This window comes from Bombus vosnesenskii, unplaced genomic scaffold (assembly GCF_011952255.1).
Source record: "Bombus vosnesenskii isolate JDL3184/JDL3185 unplaced genomic scaffold, Bvos_JDL3184-5_v1.1 scf7180000013319, whole genome shotgun sequence".
NCBI classification, from domain to species: Eukaryota; Metazoa; Arthropoda; class Insecta; order Hymenoptera; family Apidae; genus Bombus; species Bombus vosnesenskii.
Window position 1 is genome coordinate 2,058,117 of NW_022882964.1, and position 20,827 is coordinate 2,078,943.

Genomic DNA, 20,827 nt, shown 5'->3' on the forward strand with positions numbered 1-20,827 from the left:
GAACGATCATTCGTTCATCTACCCTTGAAAAACCCTTCATCAAACCCTTGAAAAAATAAAAGTGAATCATCATCTCCGTCTCTTTCTCCTTTCGTATTTCCGCTGGTGTAGTGTTTGCAGCCGCACAGTCGGCCTCTTTATCAGCCCTCGTGTCTGATCGTTGTCAACGAGGGCCAATTTGTTCACTCTGGAGTCAATTGGCAAACAGTTCTGTGTGCACTCGCTTTATTAGCATGTTGATAAAAGCACGTTCGTTCGTCTTCCTTCAACCCAACGCGATGAAGTTTTTCTCTTTTTCTCCAGTTGTGCCAGCCGGTCTCGCTCGAACCGTTTCGATTATTCGTCATCTTGCTCGTTCCTTTGCGTCAGCCTGAGATTCTTTTTCCCAGCGGCTGATTTCTGCATTGACCCTCGACCTCTGCGACCGATAACCCTTTCCGTCCATCGTGGCGCAGCTCGTTTTCTCCGAAGAACGCCGACTATGTGCAGCTTCTCGGTAAGTATGGGACGCAATTGTGAACGCGAACTACAGTTTCATAAGGAAAACCGGGTCAGCTTGCCGTAATGCCAGCAGTATCGTCAAAGCGTCGAGGATGATGTCGCGGTATACCGGTCGTTTTCTCGTTGCTCTAGCTGTTCTCTGTTTCGTCGTCGTTGTCACACACGCGGTACGTGCTCTTTCTCCCTTCTTCTCTTGTTCTTTACCATTGGATTGATACTTGAACGGTCACGTGATTTTAACACCTCACCGGAAGATCATCGTCTGTTCCAAGAGCCGATTTTCTCTGACGTGGTCACGTGTACGGTACCGCTCGTTATTATTCGAACGACACGTCTATTAAATTATAAATTACTTTCTTTTTATTCTTATATTATTATTATATACAATGCAAAGCATGATAAATAATGCATTCATGTTTTGTTGTAACGTGACGTGATTGTGTGTTATAATTATAATATAATTATTAGACCGCGTATGTTTATTCATTTATGGGGAATTTAAGGGTACTGGAGAAACGTACAATAGGTATGTTGCTAAAAAGAACGAAAAGTTTTACGGAAAAGGTCTCACGAAATCATTTTGTACGTAGGATAAAACTAAGGAAAAAGTTACATACTTATGTTATCGTACCTAAAATTGTCTTTAAATTTCTCTACGAATTTTCCCAACAACGCGATATAAAAATGCACAAATATATAAAATATCCAGTTATTTGTTACAAAATTCAATGGATGAAACAAACCTGTCTAGGCTTCATTTCGTTATTTTCCTTTGTACAAATATGAATTTATATAAACTTTCGTAGTCTGTAAAGTAAAATTGTTAGATTCTATTTTGATCGTATCATTGGTTAAAAATTAACCAACATCCTAAACATCAATTATTTAAACAGTGCCCATTAATTTTTGAAATCGTTCGAATAATTATGAACGGTAATGTACAAATATTGCGCATGATTTAAGAAAAGATTTTTTATTCCTGTCTTCTTCCTACATTTTTTTCTGCTACAGTTGAATAATTTTTTTCTGACTCGTTTTGGAGAGATTTCTTTCGGTTTCTCCTTCATGTCCATTTTAAGAAAGTATTTAAAATAATTTGTAAGTAGTAAAAAATTAGTAAAAAAGTTTATCAAGTATTCTGTTGGCGAGCAAAAATATTGCAACGAATGAATTTGAAATTTTGAAAATAGTTACGAGCAATTTCTGATGTTTTAATAGTTGGGTGTTTTCCTGTGAATTTGTTGTATTTGATTGAAGTCAAGAATTGACAAATATGACAGTTCTGTCTAGTATCGAGCGAAAATATTACAAAGAATAAAATCTGATGTTCACAAAATGATTATTTTACAATTAAACAGTTAAATTAAGATACATGTAGTGTAGATTAAAATTTAATTCTCGAAAGAGATCTAAATCACGACAATGTGTTGTTTTACGTATACTTCTACGCAGTTCCTGTTTTTCGTTCGCACTGATGATCGTCGTAGAAAAGAAGTAGCTTATTAATGTGTATTGACGAGATAAGCGCTGATAAGGTGGACGATAAAAGTAAAGAATGTAGTCTGTAACGATTCAAACAGAAAAATATAACATAAGATGTTTCTGGTAGTGAATCTCAATGATGATTCATTTTATTCGTCCCTGTGATTATATTTTTTTAATAAAAAGTTAAAAGCAAAATGAAATATAATAATCGTGTAATAATATCTGATTTCACATAGTATTGTCTCTTGTTGTGAACAGTTGTTACAGAGCTGGAAATTGATTAAGTGACGTTAATTCGAAATTCATCAAGTTTGTAAATTGTATAATGTGGCGTATTTGATGTGTAATTTCCTAAAGTACTTTATTATTATCTGACATAAATCTATCATTGTTTACAAAATATTTTGATAACAATATATACATTTTTTAATAATAGTCTTAATGTCAAATCAAATGCTTATTAATATATTATACATGTAATAATTAATTTAGGAAAATAAAGGATTCAAGCTGATCAGATTAAATGAGATTAATATTTGGTCTAAGGATTATTACTCATCAATATTTTCTCGATTTTACAATTTCAGGCATATTACTATCTGCGTATATCTCCTTTCTTATGGCAATACATTCTACGTTTATTACGTGCTTCTCCCATGTTAAAAGAATGAAATTTCCCATGTCAAAACAAGTGCTAAATTACAACATAAACATCGAAGGACCGCAGCAGTGTTAATGCGATATTTCATAATTTATTTCACACATTTTCCTTCATTTTTCATTTACAAATAGATCTACGATCGCAGAGAAATAACGACAAAACCGCCGAAACGAAGAGAGTCAGTGCTTCCTTGGTATACGCCTGGCAAAGTCGATTCTAACGAAGATTTATCGCGTTCTCCAAAATGGCAGAAAGATCCAGAAAATCCTGCTTCCAGGGAACCGTATGTGATAGATGCTGAAGCAAAAACGTGGAGTCCTTGGAGAAGAAATCAGGGAAGTGATATCGAGCAAAGGACAGAGGTCGCGGATGATTCTCAAAGTACGACAAATTTCGATCAACATGCTGGTTCTTCCTTGGAGTACGGTCAGTTCGAGCAACAGGAAAATAAAAAACTTTTTCCGGATTCTGATGATTTGGAAAAGGGAAAAGACAAAGGGGAGAAACAGAAAGCCTCGAAAGGAAATGATTTCCAGATGACAATAAAGGATGACCAGGATTTTTACGAAGGAGTACCTGCTGATAGCACAGTAATATATTCACTTTTTTCTTATTTAAATTCTAAACTTTAAACATTGCAAAAATACTCTAGTCTTTAGAGAATCTTCTCTTCCCTTAATGATATTGAAACATTATCTTCTTCCTCTGGAGTCAATTGCTTAAATTCTAAATTTTTAATATTAAGAAAGGATTTCAAGTTTCGAAAAACTCTTTCTACAACTTTTATAATCTATCTTTTATTTTCTGTCTTTGCTCTTATTTACTACGAATTACATTCGATCGAATAAAAAATATATTCAATAAAACATTAAATTCTTTACAGAAAGAAAAATCTAAAGAAGAATATATTCTTTAAGAGTATAATCGTAAACTTTGTATAATTTTTCCAGAAACCCCGGAAAGAAAAAATTCTTATTTCAACGATTCAAAAATCCACAGTGGCTCGATACGACGCTAAACGGGGTGTCCAATGTCCGGAACTCGATTCCACTGGGCAATTCGTGTATCCTCCTGATTGTAAATTCTTCGTAAACTGTTGGAAGGGTAGAGCTTTTGTTCAACCATGTGCCCCTGGTACTCTTTTCAATCCAGACACATTGGAATGCGATTTTCCGCACAAAGTCAAGTGTTATGGCGGAGAAGTGGCTGATTTTCCATCGAATGAGCATTTGGATTCTTCAGGAAGTCGCGAACCATTGCTGTCTGGTAGTCATCAGGGTTACAGCGGGCACGGAAGACCACAGGTCAGTAATTAATACCTCTAAATAAATAATTTGTTTAGTTGGTAAATGCTATCGATTATTGCTGAATTATTCAAATTAATTTGAAAAAAGTATTAGTATAAAATTAATTAGGTAAGACTTATTTCAGTCACTTTAAAAATTACAAAATATTAATTATAATGTTTGTTTTAGGAGAGAAGATTTAGTCTATTATATCCGTCAGTGATAATAGAACTCGATTAAATTTTTATTTAAATTATTTAGGAGTAATTAATTAAAGACTGAAACGCCTACTTTCAGAATATAATTTCTAAATAATTAGAAAGTGATACTAAATTTTAATTACAGGAACCACGATGTCCACCATATATAACAGGTTTGATAGCACATGCCTCGGATTGCACAAAATTCTTACAATGTGTAAACGGGGCTACGTATATCATGGATTGTGGTCTTGGTACTGTGTTCAATCCTTCCGCGAGTGTCTGTGATTGGCCGCACAACGTAAGGGGCTGCGAAGGTAATAATTATAACAAGGTAACAGTTATAAAAATATATTAGATTAAAAATTTAAATATAAAAGTTTGGAACTTCAGAGAAACGACATTTCTCGTGTGTATTAACTCAATAACATAGACAATGAATCAATATTAAGAATTAATTCAACAATATCAATAACCCTTTGGCAAATAGATGCGCTAAAATCTAAAGAAGAGGTTACGACACCAATGGTTCCTCCCGATTACGAAGACTATGGAAACGGAAGACTGCAATCCCATACAACTGAACAATCGAGGAAAATCTCTTGTCCTGTTGATTATACAGGATTGCTGCCCCACCCAGATACATGTAACAAATTTCTTCAATGTGTGAAAGGTGGAACGTTTATCATGGATTGTGGACCCGGTACAGCCTTCAATCCTGTAATTTCTGTCTGCGATTGGCCGTACAATGTACCTGGTTGCAGCAAAGGTATACTATATTATTATAAACCATATTATAAGTACTTTAATATTATTCCATTATCATATTGGTATTATACTAATATTATACCACTATATCAATTATACCAATATTAATATAATGACATCCTAGTAATCTCAAGGGATTGGTCTGTTTATTAGAAGAGTGGCATATTTCGAAAATTGTCAAATTCGAGATATTTGTTAGCACTGACTCTAAAAGTTATACTATTTAATTTTATCTATAATTATTATTTGTTATTTTACCTATCGTTATTTTATTTAATAAAATTATACTACTTAGTTCATTAATTGAAAACTATTTCAAATCCCTTTTTAATAGTAAACAATACTCTCCTATAAAGTACAATAAACATACAATTTATTTTAACGCAGATAAACCATCGCAAACGCAACACTCAGTCGGTTCACAAACCACCTTCAAACCCTGGTCGTCCCACGGTTCCACAGACTCCAGTACTTGGCAGTATACTAACCATCACAACCACACATCACAGGGTCATTACAGACCAGGTTACTCACACGGTTATCCCAATCATCCAGTAACAATAACTCCTTCAGGAACAGATTGGGATTCTTTAAGACCGACGTGGATACCAAGCTGGAAACCAGGTGCTTGGACGACTGCCATGCCACCCTATTCTCAAGGTCAACCTCCTACTAATACCAACACACATTATGGATCTTCTAATGAACACCATCGGTACAAAGGTCATAGTCAATGGGGTCATACATCAAGTTCAGGCTATCCACATTTCCAATGGCACCATCACAATCACGGACCGATTGATCAGAACGATTATAATAATAGGCCTCATCACCATTACCATCATCACCATCACTATCCGCACGGACCAATTTACGATCCCAATAAAAACACTGAATCGCAACAGCCTGCGCCTCCAAACGGTCACTCGTTTCCTCAAAGACCCGGAGACCAAGAAAGTGAGACTGGAAGCTGGCATTCTAATCATGGATATCAACACGAGCATCATCATTATCATCATAATAACAAAGGTATACCAGAGGCTGTTCCTAGTTTTCCATGGCATGGAGAAGAATCTGGTCAACAGACGCAACAGCCTCCTTTTGATCAGACTGAGGATCATAAGACTTCCGATGGAAGATTCGATTATTCTCCTAACAGAGGTCATGTTAATGTGAATCAAGGCCAAGAGTTCACACCTAACAGGCAGGAGTACGGGAGAAGTGGTCCTGAATTCCCTCAGTCGGGATCTGATCAAACGGTCATCCCAAATGTTTACGTTGATGGTAACTCTCAATCGTCAGTGGATGACAATTCGAGATTCAATGTACAAACTGTGGAGAATAGGACAAGCTGGCAACCAGTGCCAATAGGAAATAGGTTTAATCTTAGCAGTTGGAGTCAATACGGTCCAGGACAGATGCCGAATCAGAATCAGAATCGACGCTGGGATCAAGGTGATTTTTAATTCTTTTTTCTTTAAACTTTGTGTGACGTGGGTTGATTGACTGACACAGTGGCTCGTAAAAGTATTTGTATGCTTACTATAGAAATTTTTTATGAATATATATCGTACGTTATACGACATTTTTTGAAATTTGTCACCCACTAGGTATATTGTGGATATTTTATATATCTTTGTATATTATCGTTCTGTACATTTGTACACTTTGAAATTTCCCATAAATCCATAAACATTCGCACTCTAGACACGATTATCGTGATTATATTGAATTTTAAAACGAATTAAAAAATGTATACAAAAGTTACACGCATATAGATACTGCGTACATATATGAGACATTTTATTTATTTTCTATTAATTGTTTCAATATTTGTTCGGCATTGTTATGTTTATTACTTAACGATCATTCGTTTATTCGCTTTTTTGCTCGAATATTTTGCTTTCTGGAGCTTTCGAATGAAGCATGTTTAAGTGAAATAAAAATCCACATAGGGCCTGATGCATGAGGGTTATTATTCTCGTAGCATGTTTTGTTACATTATGAGTATGAACATTTAATTCTTATTCATCATTGAATCATCCTGATTTACGTCATCCACTAAAATAAAAAAATCTTACGACTAAAAAGTTTAGGTAAAAACACTGGGACGGTATTATACGTAGATTAAAAACGCATCTAAAGGAATTCTCTTGCGACAAGTCGTAAGTAAAATTATAATACTATAACTCATTACTATAATCTTTATTTCGGGCGAATCAAGACGTTGATCGATTTTACGATTGTCATAAAGCAGGTAAATATTTTAACAAACTATAACAAAATAATATAATTATTTAAACTTTATTTATACTTTTTTTTTATAACAAATCACGTGATTGAATGAAGATGTCGGAAAGAGGGGAAACAAACAACATACGTATTTGTCAATATATTGCCTTGCTGGGTGTTTTGAAGTTGTTACTGTTTACTGGGTAAGTAACATAAAATAATAAACAATTTTAAGAATATCTTTTCTTTCAGGTCCTACTACCGAGGATGGCAAGGTTCGTGATTGGGGATCTAGAACAGATATTTATCAGAGCACAGCTGATAAGCAAGCAGATTCAAAGTTAGATGCATGGGCGTCGAAAATGAATATTTTTCTGCATGGTAAAGGGCAACATGGGCCAGGTAGGGTACAATTTAATGTACTTTAACCCTTTGAAGTTCCAATATAGCATTTGACATTTGAACAGTTCGTAACAAAACGGACCTTCCCTCTGTATAATTTTATCAATTTTTATTGTAGGAGTAAAAACTGTTTCTTTCAATTCAACGAAACTTTCTTATCCAAATGGCATATACGTGAATATAAATGGCACAAGAGGTCATTTTATCACGAAGGAAATCGAAGTGAATCAAGGCCATTCGAAAACGAAAACTTACAGGCCTAATGATCTTCGTGGGCCGAATGAATTCAGCAAAAACGATGAGAATCTCTACGTTAACTCTCAAATGACGAATTTTGATCACATACCACCTGCAGTTCTTCAGCCACCACCTATTACTTCAGTTAATCGTCCACCTGAATCCAATGGCGAGTCACAAACTCAAAATACATATTCTTACGGGAATAATCCTCGACGTCCAAAATTGACGAGTTACACGAATTTTACAAGTTCTGGAGATTTAGCAGGATCTGGTAATATTTATTTTTAATTCGTTAATCTTTTCATGACAATATAAATCAACAACGTGATTTCTCTTTATTGTTGAAATTCAATTAGAATTCGTAGATTATTATTTTTAATTCTCACGTTGCACTCTTGCTGTAAAGATAACGCGATACAGAAACGTCAAAAAACCTGAAACATGGTAACAAATGGTCTCTATTTAACAGGTACTAATTACAACCACGTGTTCGTGCCGTCAACGAATCTTCAGCCACCATATCCAACTCTCAACTGGTCCTTGCTCTTTCCTCTTTTAGTAAATTTCTCACGAAGCGATAATTATTATCCACCAGTACCATCTATCTATTTGCAACCGCCATATGAACCTGTTCAGACGAACAAAACGTCTTCCATTGGTTGGCAACATCCACCTGCTCCATCCTTCGAACTTCAACCACCTGCTCCATCCTTCGAACTTCAACCACCTGCTCCATCCTTCGAACTTCAACTACCTGCTCCATCCTTCGAACTTCAACCACCGCTCATCGAACCAACAGACCACGATTTTAATCCAAATTTTACAATCAGAAATCAACTGACTTCTCCAAATTTCATACCAAACGTCACTGGCCAATATCCACTCGTTCCATCGAGTAATCTCGAACCACCGTACGAAGAATCCAGTGATCGATCCAGTGATTTGCCTTCCACTGTCAGTAGTACGACTCAACGAATTCCAGAGACGTACGCGTCAATTTCACCGCAGAAGAAAAAGAAGAGTACCGGTACAACTGAAGATAAAATAATTACGACGACTGATTCGAACCTGCCTACTGTGTGGATAGAGAATGAAAATCCTCCGAGCAACGATTATCCAGATATCATTGAGCCTGATTACGAACCTGACGTGGACTTGTTGGATGATAAGAAAGTTTGGAAGCCGGTATTGGTTTATGAGAATAAAACTCAGGCTGCTACCGAGTCTACCGCTGTTATGAAAATTAATAAGAAGAATTCGGATCTAGACCTTTTTAATATCGAGGCCGCTCCGTTTGAAGAAAGTAAGTTTAATGTTGATTTATAGGTCGCGGATTTTTATGCATTTATGACGAATTTAACAGCGCAAAAACTCAGAGATGCATGTAACATACAAAAATGTATAAAATATCCAAAGCGAGGTATTCGTCATAATTTCTAGTGGACGAAACAAATCGATGTATAGGTTTCGTTTCACTAGTTCTATTCGTAAAAAAATGAAATTGTATAAAAGTCCGCAGTCTATTGATTCATGTTTTTAAAGAAGATTACAGTCGTTTCAACTAGAAATTCAGCAAGATATAGGTAAGTTTTTGATTCACATTTTATACAATTGAGTTTCTTACATAGTTGATTGGCTTTTGGCATGAGTTGCTTTCGGAATGATCTTTTGACATTGCGCTTGAATCAATTTGAAATTTTAATAACATTTTAGTGCATATGATAGTTTAAGTTGATTATTTAGTTTTTTGGTTTCGGTAATTTTATTCTCAATTAATATACCGAGGCAAAAAAAGAAGAAAGTAAGAGAAAGAATTGACACATATCGCGTTATACTTACGGGATATCTTATATAATACTATTAATTAATTTAAATACAGGAATTTTTGACTATGTATAAAAATGATAAGGTATAGTTGTCCCACAGTTTTATAAATCATAATGCAATACTTAAAGTGGAAATATTATTTTACAGAAGAGCCACCATTCCCATCGTACTACATTCCACCAGTAGAACCGATAGATCACTCCAAAAAGACTACTTTGCCAACACCAATTTCCGGTCAGGTATGATTTAGTATTTTTATCAACATTACAATCGTTATTATATAAATATTTCATTCTTGAGATACAGCATGTAATTAATTTTCAACGTATAAAACAAGATCTTCTTTGCTTCAATTATGCGTTTTGTTACTGTATGGTTAAGTGAAAATATCTTCTTCAAATTCTACGAATGTCTTTCAGCCTGTGAATGTATCTTATTCTTAGTAATATAATTTGCGTATTCTCAGGTGATTCGACTTAGAGGGGGTTCTGGACCTCACGATGGATATGTTGAAGTTCAAGGTACGAATCCTGGTTGGGGAATCGTTTGCGATGCGAGAAACAGCTGGACTTTGAAGGAAGCACATGTTGTATGCAAACAACTTGGATATTACAGGTATTTTATAATATACATTCGAATTGATAAAATTTATTTCCCATTCTCATTTTATATTTACTTAAATTCTAAGGTACTGAAAAATATTCCTACGATATAATTCTATAAAAATGTTATTTATTTTGTATTTTCCTCTTTATACTAATTTAAGTTGCACGACAGTGAAAATTACTTCTGCACTTATAAGAATTCTGATTTTATTTCGCATTCCTTATCACTCTCATTTATATTGCGTATGTATATCTTCGATTTACGTTTACATTTTCCGTTTTCAAAAATTCTTCAATATATCACATATAGTATAACGATGTACCATATAAGAATAATTTGTTAAAATGTATGTTGCTCATACGAAATTCTGCAACAACATGGAATACATGAATGCGTGAACACGAAGTGATAAAAATTCCATTGTTCTTTACAGAGGCGCCGAGATGGCTTGGCAAGGGAGAAATACTCGAAACGGAGTGCCAACTTGGATCGCCGCAAATTCTGTCTCGTGTCAAGGCAACGAGGGCAAATTTCAATCGTGCAAGTAAGGCGCCATGCCCATGACGATTCTTTACTATCTTTTTCAGATAAGAAATTTCTGACGTCGCTGATATTCCAAACAAATATTGCGTAAATCGTTGAAGCATATTACGAACGATACGTTCTTAGAAATTTCGAGAAAACATTTTTGAAAATGTAATCTGGAATTGAGAAATTTCATTGCTGAGTTGTGAATTTCGACAAAAAATATTGATTTAGAAGACAGATTTATTGCTTGTAGTTCTTGTGTGTACAGTACTTGTTCCGATTTTATGACGTTTTATTGCATTAAAAATTCTCTGTTTAGATTTAATGCGATAATAATAGTAATTATGGATGATTTTTAAATATAACATAATTGCGAATGCAATATGTTTACTTATTCCAGTATCAAGACTGGGAACATTTTTGAAGTTGGTTCTTGAAGATAAAATTAATTTTTCATATCCGTCTTAACAGCGTATTGTAATATTTAAATCATATTATCAGGGTAACTCAACAAAATCAAACAATCATTACTAGCATTATTTTAAAAAATTTCTTAATTTTGAGTATTATAATAAGCGAGGAACAACTTTACATATAATCAATATGTCTAAAGGAATTTATATAATTTTAAATCAATCAAATTGATCCAAGATATTTGCAACTTGCTTTTCTCTATGATCTCATCGATGTACTGAACATTTATTATTAAATATACATTTTCTAAACCAATAACACAAAAATTTTATTCTTCGACTTCCAGATTTACTCATGAGCAAAAATGTCGCGTGGAGAGGGACGCGATTGGTGTGAGATGTGTACTAAATCGCATCTCTCACTGTCGTAAGGATGAGATACCATACGAAGGACAATGTTATCACTTAGCTGAACCGGAGAGTGGTTTAAACCACCAGGAAGCATTCGATTATTGCACGCAGAGACAGTCACGACTCATCGATATTACCAGCCAAGCGGAGAACAATTTCATTTCTGAATGGGTCTTGCAAACGCGACCGGAAGTCACGTCGATAATGACTTCCGGCGTTGGTTTGACTACTTTGAACCGTACCCTGTGGCTTTGGGAAGATTCTTCTCGCGCGAAATTTAGGTACATTATTTATCTTGATTTTTAAAATTACATTTCATTCAGTAAGGGTCGATATCTTTCATCAAATGACTAAGTTCGAGAACGTCGCTTACATCGAATTATGATACAGTTTATAAATTCTTGTAAGAGTTCGCAATTTTTCGAATTCTGAATCCTTATCAAGCCTTCTCGCCTGAAATTTCAAAATCTTCAAAACTTTCTTCATATACATTTGGTATCTTCCTTAAAAATTTGAATTTTTGCCTACATGTAATTTTTGCCAATGGTTTGCAATTCTTTTCAAACGTATAAGTATACTGTATAGCTTGCGTTATCAAGTCGATCCATCGTCTTATCATTCGTAAAATTGAAATCAAAATTAAATGGATATTTTTTAAGATCATAAGTTAAAAATATTTATATATTTATTTATTTATTTAATTTTGAAACGAGGAATTCAACTATTTCACAAATACGAACATTGTACCCACGGTTATTGACATCTTATACCAATTGATTGTAACTAGGTTTACGAAATGGTGGCCTGGTTGGATGGAGGATAAGAAACATCCTCCGTTCACGGGTATTCGCCCTCTTTGTATCGTAATGAAGCGCAAATTTCCATGTCACGAGAGGCCAGACTCGACTTGCCTTGCTGATTACTTCTTTTGGGATGCCGAGGACTGTGCTTCCTCTGCTAAGGGTCACTCTTACATTTGCGAGAGGCCCTACGACGACATTGGTACGAACTTTACTTTTTAATTAATACATTAACTGGCCTCTTGATTCTCAATTAACTATTTAGCCGAAGATGTACACGGAAATTTTATGCTTGTAACAGTGAGAGAACTTTCTTACTTAAAATAACATTATTATTATTACGAATTATTATAAATTAATATTTATTTCTGTTCGTTAATTATTTTTCTCTGTCAATCGTATTTAGCTTTTATTCATTGTTTTTAGGTTGCATTTATGGAAAAGGAAATCAGTATGCTGGAAATGCGAATATGTCAGCGTCAGGGAAGGATTGTTTGTCATGGAGTGATCCGAGAGTTGCTCACTCACTCGCAATTCATGTTAGTTTTTATATTCGTTACACCTATTCCCACGATATTTTATATTTTTCTACTCTTCTTCATCTAAATCTGAGAAATGAGAAGAGATTGTTTTAGATACTTAATCATATATATTCTTTTATGATTACAATGTACGTGAGAGTTACAATAAATTATGTGTCTTAGGTTCTTAATCAAGATGTACGAGAAAAATTGAAAAGCCACAATTACTGTAGAAATCCAAATCCAAACAGAGAAAGTAGGCCATGGTGTTACACGGGATCACGGGGAGAACAAGAGCATTGTGATATTCCACCCTGTGGAAATACAGGTATGCTTTGTATAATAAAATTCGCATGACACTACTAATTTTTCGTTATATTAATTTCTAATTTTCGTTGCTAATATTATGCTTAATAATTCTTTATGTCAGGTTTTCTTGTACGTCTTATTTTTAACATCTACGTTTAATTGTTTAATTGCAGGTTCTCAGAGATCACTTACAACGGGTCGATGCAAGCCTAAGCATTTCGAATGTATGCCAGAAGAGTGTATTCCTTCACCATGGGTTTGCGATGGAGAAGAAGTACATAATATACCATACTAAAATAGAATCGAAATTAAGTAACAGTGGTATGAATTAGCAATATATACTGACCTCTGGATATATTTCAAGGATTGCACAAATGGAGCAGACGAAAGAGATTGCGTTTCACACATGGACTTTTTTCAAAAGTATTCCGAGCACAAATTAGAAGGGTACGACGTTCAAAAGTGGTTGAACACACCGTTGAAGACGTGCGCCCTTAGATGCAAAGAGGCTGATTTTACCTGTCGATCCTTTGCACATAAGTAAGTACAAGGTTACTAACCGCTAAGTCCAAATTTGCCATAGTAGGAACAATTGAACTTTAAAAATTGCACAATATATATATAAACATAGAGTGTGCAATTTTTAATATTTTAAAGATGTATTTTACTTCCAGGGCAGCAGGAAATATTTGTCTGTTAAGCGACAGCAACGTGGGAATGACAGGATCCTTGCAACCTAACAAAGAATACGATTACTATGAAATGAAGGATAGAAGCATCGATTGCAATGGAATGTTCGTGTGTGAGAACCGCAAGTGTATAAATAAAACACAAGTGTGCAATGGAAAAAATGACTGCAATGATCGTAGCGATGAAAGCATTTGTACCGTAGAAAATTTAGATTATCAGATTCGGTTGGCTGGTTCGGAAAATGATTACGAAGGCAGAGTTGAAGTTAAAAGTAAGTAAATCATTGTGCATTGAATTTTACGCTGAAGATGATCAAGTATAAAAATGACAAAAAATAATATTTTCTAAAAAATTTATCTATTTTAAAATCAACCCTTAACTATACGTAAACAATTTTTGCAGTTTTGGGTGTTTGGGGACAAGTGTGCGACGATGGGTTTGGAATGATCGATGCCGAGGTAATTTGCAAAGAGCTTGGTTTTGGTCTTGGTGCCCTGGAAGTTACGCCAGGGGGATTCTTTGGAAATATGAATCCAGCCACCAGATTCATGGTAGATCAATTGAAATGTCGAGGCAACGAGACTTCTTTACGTGAATGCGATTTTGATGGGTAATTTTAATTTAAATCATCGTAAAATATCCTATATACATCACATAGAAACTCTAGCAAATTCGATTAAGTAAAAAATCCAATTGTTTGAATTTTTTAATAAAAATTCTGATTCATTTTATAGCTGGGGTGTGCATGATTGCCAACCAGAAGAAGCAGTAGGTATCGTTTGTAAGACTGCAGTTAATACTTGTCAGGAGGGTCACTGGAAGTGCGACAAAAGTCCGGCGTGTATTCCAACAGCGTTTATATGCGACGAGGTTGTCGACTGTCCGGATGGTTCGGATGAGAGTGCTGAACATTGCAACGTGAGTAGAATTAGCAATTTGTAAACGTAAATTTTGATATTAAAAAATTTCGACGTTTATTGGAAGTTACTATTTACGTCTTTTATAAACATTTATACAAAGATATCTTTTTTCTTCGCGTTATTTCTTTTTTCGTATTTCATTCATCTTGTCTTCTTTCGTACAAATTGTACGCTTCATTCATCGATAATTTTATTGTTAATACAGCTTGTAAAGGTCTTATTGCCCGTAGCAATTTTCTTAATCAGCACAGAAACTTTACGCGTTAACAAATACCGGTAAACCTACTTGCGATATAATATTATCTGCGATCATAAAAAACTTTTGCAAAAATAAAAAGCAAAAAAAAAAAAAAGAATATAGCTTATCATTCTCCGATATAGAAAAATGTATTCTAGAAGACTCATTTTATTTCAAATCGATATCTTAATTCGTTCCGGAGATATAACTTCTCGATATAAGATTAACTCTGGTTATAGAAAAACCTTTATAAAAAGATAAAAAACCAAAAACTTATCATGCTCAGCAGATAGAGGAAGATATACTCTTGAAAATCCATTTTGTTTCAAATCGATATTTTAATTCGTTCCGGAGATATAACGTTTTAAAGTATATCGTACAAAACATATGATATGAATGGGATTTAAAATCCTTGGAGACGGTGTGACCTACCTTTTTTCGTGGCAATGCGTACGCCCGGCCGGCAGTAGCAAAAAGAGTGGGCTAGACGTCTGTCACTGACCAGCGCACATGGCCCATTCGTGGGTCAGGTCAGTGAAGCGTGCGAGCGAGAGGTCCGACTGTGCGAGCGAGACAGAAGCATAAAGCGGCAAAAATTACGCCTGGCTTTGAACGGCGATATCTCAGGAATGGAAAGTCGTGTCGACTTGAAACAAAAAGCATTTTAAAGTGGAAGCTTTTCTGCTTCTTGCAACGTTGGTGGAATTATTCTGTGACTCTTTACGTGGAATTGGCAGGTGATTGAAAAATGAGTTTGATAGTATGAATCATTTGGTACGACAAATCAATTTTCAGGGTAATATTGGCGAGAAATATGGATTGCGTGTATGTTTTCGCAAAATATGTTGTATCATGATGGTTTGTAAGTGTAGAGGTTGAGATACTAGGTGGGAGTTTTAATTTAGACGAGTTTTATTCGCTTTGAATAAGGTAGCGAGTTAAGATTCTTTTTCACTTAGGGTTTTATTAATTATTTATACGTTTTTGAAAATGTTATGTTATGATGTTCTTTCGAGTATTAAATTTAGAGTATTAGGAGTTTTAATTTAGATGGTTTTTACAATATTTCAACACGACAGCGAATTAAGATTCTACCAGATTTGAGATTCTATTAAATAAGACGAAAGAAAATATTGATGTTGTATATACGGATACTAATAATGTTTTTATACGATCGTATTAATAGTAATTTTTAAAAACTTTTGCGTAAATGTTCATTTTAGGCACCATTCGAGGTTCGTTTAGCGAATGGAAGTTCGCCACTAGAAGGAAGGGTCGAAGTTCGTCATCATGGTATATGGGGTACCGTTTGTGACGACGATTTCTCAATTGCAACTGCAACGGTGATTTGTAGATCCTTGGGATACGGTGGACCCGCAACTTCAAAGAAAGACGGCTACTTTGGTCCAGGAGAAGGACCAATTTGGCTGGATGAAGTAAGTTTTGTCAAACGAAGGACAGTGTTGGAAGCTTTTTAATTATCACCATATTCTAATATATATCAAATAAATTCTAGGCATTTATTTCTATCAATTATCAATTAATTTAGGTGATACGCAGTCCTTTGTTTTGTACTAATAACGCGTAGCTTCTTTGTTAAGTCTTTTTTATATTTATACTACTTCATATCGAATAATATTTTCCAAGAATAATTTCATTCATCTCAGTGTATATATATTTATATTTCCTTTCTATCGTTTTAAAATTTTTACATTCATATTGCTACTTACATAATTGTACAATTTAAAAGAGAGGAATATTTCTTCGTTGTTACTAATTTGCCCCATGTTAGTACAAGGTGTCGTTAGTTTATAAATTGTAAAAATTCGCAATTTACACTTTCTCGTTCATGTTTAATTTTATTTAAGTGTAAAATTTTTCGGATTAAGGTTTTCTGTTACGGAAACGAGACCCAGCTGTATCGATGCGAGCACAATCACTGGGGTCAACATAATTGCAATCACGACGAGGACGCAGGTGTGATTTGTACACCTGGAGACGTTAACGATTCCAAGGTAAATTGAAACATTCTCTCTCGACAGAGGCCGTAAATTCTAAGTCAGATCGTAATTTCCTTCGATGTATATTTAATCAAATCCTTTACTGGCTGTAGACGTTAAAGTGATGGCTGTGCTGCGAACAAATTAAAAATTAGTGAATCAATTCGTAATTTAATCTTATTTCTTGGCGTAGAGACTTATATGTAAAGTTAAATTTATATTAATAATTTGTACAATCAAACTTGCGACTTGGATTTTATAAAAGTAGCTGCAGAAACATTTACTCTTGCGTAGATAAGGTTCAATAGCTAAATTAAAGATTAGAAAATTAATTTAATTTTATTGTTTGACGTAGAGACTAACATTCATGATTTAATTAAAAAAAAAACAAATTTTATATACGATCAGAAGGAAACTTGGATTGTATAAAAATAATTTCAAAAACATTTACTCCTATAGTAGGTAAAATTTCAAAGTTACTTAATACTTAGTTCAATAATGAAACTTACTTTTGTATAATGTAATTTTAATTAATTATTAATTAAATTGACATATTTCAGTTTTTAATGTTATGATGTAATTTTATTATAATTTTTAAAGTTTAAAAAAAGACACTCAATGGCTCAATCGGTGCTATATTGTAATAGTAAACTATCGAGAGATTTGTAAACGATCGATAGCGCGCTTAATCTTAGTTCAATAAATGATGAGCTTACGCAACGATTACGAGGCTTGTTTACTTGAATCCTTGACCTTGATCATCTCCTTTGTCCGCTTAATCCACGAATGCAATCACCGAATAAATAATTGCAGTTGCACTGGGAGACTGTGTCGCGTTTGCCAGAGAAGGACATCAATGATATACTTCCGACCAATTGCGGTAGGCGATTTAAAGACTTCAATGAGGATGAGGATCTTATATTCGAAAAGGTGGTGCGAGGTAACATTGCACCGAAAGGATCCTATCCTTGGCAGGTACATTGGACTTTTTCCTTAGTCGAAAGAAGCTACGTTTTACTAACGTTAAACTAACAGATGTTAATTAACTCGCATTTTGATAGAATATTCGATTTTAAATTTGAATCGATTGAAATTTCGATAATTCTGAATAATTTTACATTATTAAATTATGAAAATAGATTAATTCTAAATAGAATCTACGTATCACAAATTTGTAGTAATCAATTGCACTTCCCTTAAAATTTCTTTTCTTTTTACTGTTTTTCGAATACCAATTACGAACGTCTGAATTTATAGAATTAACTAGAGATATAAAAATAAATCTTTTTATATACAGTGGAATACTGTTATTGTAACTTTTTAACATTTTTTTTTGACAATATTCGTAGGCCAGTATACGTGTACGAGGACATAGTAGATCGAATCATTGGTGTGGAGCGGTAATTGTTTCTCCGTTGCATGTGCTCACCGCTGCACATTGCTTGGAAGGGTACAATAAAGGAACCTATTTCGTTCGTGCTGGTGATTATAATACAGAGGTAATTAAAACCTTTCATTCCGAGTGCTGCCTAGGTAAAAATTATTTATTAGAAAAATTACATAGATACTTTCGTATCTAATAATTTTCAAGTATAAAATTAACAGCGTTAACATTATGAAAGAATTTTATTCGTGTTAAAATATACGTTTAAATCACGTTGGAATATATTATAAATACGTTTTGTAATGATTATGTGAATACGTAAAGATTACGGAAGGAACTGAAATCGACGCCGATATCGAAGATTATTACGTTCACGAAGAGTTCCGTAAAGGGCATCGAATGAACAACGATATCGCTCTCGTGTTGCTGAAGAAACGAGGAATTCCTCTTGGCAAGAATGTTATGCCAATTTGCCTGCCATCCGAGAACACCGAGTATCCGGCAGGTCTTAATTGCAGCATTAGTGGATTTGGCAGCATCGAGACTGGGAAATCAAGTAAGTGGCGCGTTAAAGATATCATTAGCCTGTTAAGTGGATGGTTCCTTAATTAGATTTGCCATCAAAAATAAATAAATTTTAATTGCATTGGGTTCAAGTAATATAAATACGAAATAAAATATAAATAAAAAATGAATAAATTGTTAGATTCATGATATTATAATAATAAATCAGTTGACGAAATAATTTATCTTTCACACGTGATAAGTTAATTTTTTATGATAATCCATTTTTTAGCATTTTACAAGATTATTATAAACCTTTTTTCTGAATGATAAACCATAATATATATCAGTAAGATAACAATCAATTAATTTCAATATTGAAATGCTCAGTAACATGTAATTTAAAAAAAATATAGAAAGGATACGTTTATATTATATTATATTATGTGTTTGAAAATAAAAATTATTTAAAAAGTATACGTATATTAAAACTGCTATGATGTATATTTATGTATCATAAATGGTATAAAATATTAGAATTGTTAATAATATATGGATCAACCATTAGGTTAACGATTAAAATAAAATCATCAAGGTGCTATTAAATTAAATTCCAGAGGTACGGAATAATATTAAACTAAATTCAGAGAAAATTTTAGCGTGAATCTTTTAACTATTGATACGAAATTATTTTTTCTCGCTTCAATGGATAATCAGCTTCAAATTGAGTTTAAAATAATTTTCTACGAACTCGAGGATTTCCTTCGAGACTGTAATATGTTGCTCGCTTGTTGTATAGCTCATTCCAAAGATCTGAGATACGGCTGGATACCGTTATTAGATCAGTCCGTGTGTCGTGCCGGACACGTTTATGGCGAGGGTGCAATCAGCGATGGAATGGTTTGTGCCGGATACCTCGATGAGGGTATTGACACCTGTGACGGAGACTCTGGTGGACCATTGGTGTGCTTACACAACGGTAATGTTACGAAAGTTTGACAAATTAATGAAACTTTTCCATGTTGTATCCGATATAGAACGAAACGACTATTTAAAAAGTTCGTATTTTACACACATTTGTAAGGCATGTTTTAAAAGTAATATTTTTAATAGTAAATACGTCTAGTTGAATGTTTATTGTCAAGCCATTGTGTAGTTTATGAACAACAAATCATTAAAAATGTATTCTGCTAAATCAAAGCTAATTGAATATTAAAAGTTCTACAATTTTTAATTCGAGTCTTCTGTTTTTAAGGAATGAATCTTTTATTAGAAAGACTATCCTCTTCCATTCAATCACTATAGTAGAATCAATATTTTATATAGTCAGTATTTATTAATCTTTCTTCTTTTTGTTTTTTTCTTTCGATGTAGGAGCTTTTACGTTGTATGGACTTACGAGTTGGGGACAACACTGTGGAAGAGCCAATAAGCCTGGTGTTTATGTTCGGGTTTCTCATTATCGTCAATGGATCGATCGAAAAATCAAAGATTCTCTTGCAGGAAGATAAAATCTAATTTGGAATCTCTAAAATTGTGTCATGATTTTATTGACAAAAATTGTTCCGTAAAATACCTGAACAAAATGTCTGCGATATTTAAATCGTATACTTATTAACATTGTGGATATAAGTTATTATACAGGATAATTATTATTACGTTAAACATTATTAGTTATTTAAGTAGTTTGATTTTAATAACAATAAAGAACTTCCATAATTATTTGTACAATTTGTCTAATATATTAATTCTTCATTATTTAATATTAATTTTCAACAAACATTTATAAGATAAGAAACAAATTTATCTGTTGCAAAGTTTAGCATGAATTCGCATCAACAAAGTAAGGTATGAAAATATTCAGAAGAGAATTGGTCATAAAATTAAATTTCTTTAAAAAG

At 33.7% G+C, this 20,827-nt stretch overlaps 1 protein-coding gene across 3 annotated transcripts; it reads left to right on the top strand.

Moving 5' to 3' along the window:
• Positions 1-159: 159 nt before the first annotated feature.
• On the top strand, positions 160-20,648 carry LOC117235777. 3 transcript variants are annotated; one of them, XM_033498110.1, is made up of 29 exons: positions 160-496; positions 2,779-3,237; positions 3,598-3,951; positions 4,279-4,450; positions 4,624-4,902; positions 5,289-6,356; positions 7,386-7,535; positions 7,654-8,046; positions 8,245-8,446; positions 8,528-9,078; positions 9,750-9,841; positions 10,069-10,217; positions 10,642-10,752; positions 11,497-11,841; positions 12,348-12,562; positions 12,787-12,899; positions 13,065-13,209; positions 13,364-13,464; positions 13,555-13,730; positions 13,865-14,151; positions 14,283-14,490; positions 14,615-14,798; positions 16,262-16,474; positions 16,928-17,053; positions 17,852-18,013; positions 18,388-18,537; positions 18,747-18,978; positions 19,726-19,905; positions 20,301-20,648. In XM_033498110.1, exons 1-29 carry the CDS (start codon positions 482-484, stop codon positions 20,435-20,437), a joined length of 6,969 nt encoding a protein of 2,322 aa, XP_033354001.1. In that variant the 5' UTR covers positions 160-481; the 3' UTR covers positions 20,438-20,648. The 3 variants fall into 3 exon arrangements, with proteins under 3 accessions (XP_033354001.1, XP_033354000.1, XP_033354002.1); XM_033498109.1 differs by lacking the exon at positions 160-496 and adding an exon at positions 503-668; XM_033498111.1 differs by lacking the exons at positions 160-496; positions 7,386-7,535; positions 7,654-8,046; positions 8,245-8,446; positions 8,528-9,078 and adding an exon at positions 503-668 and having other exon boundaries at positions 20,301-20,601.
• The last annotated feature ends 179 nt before the right edge of the window (positions 20,649-20,827 follow it).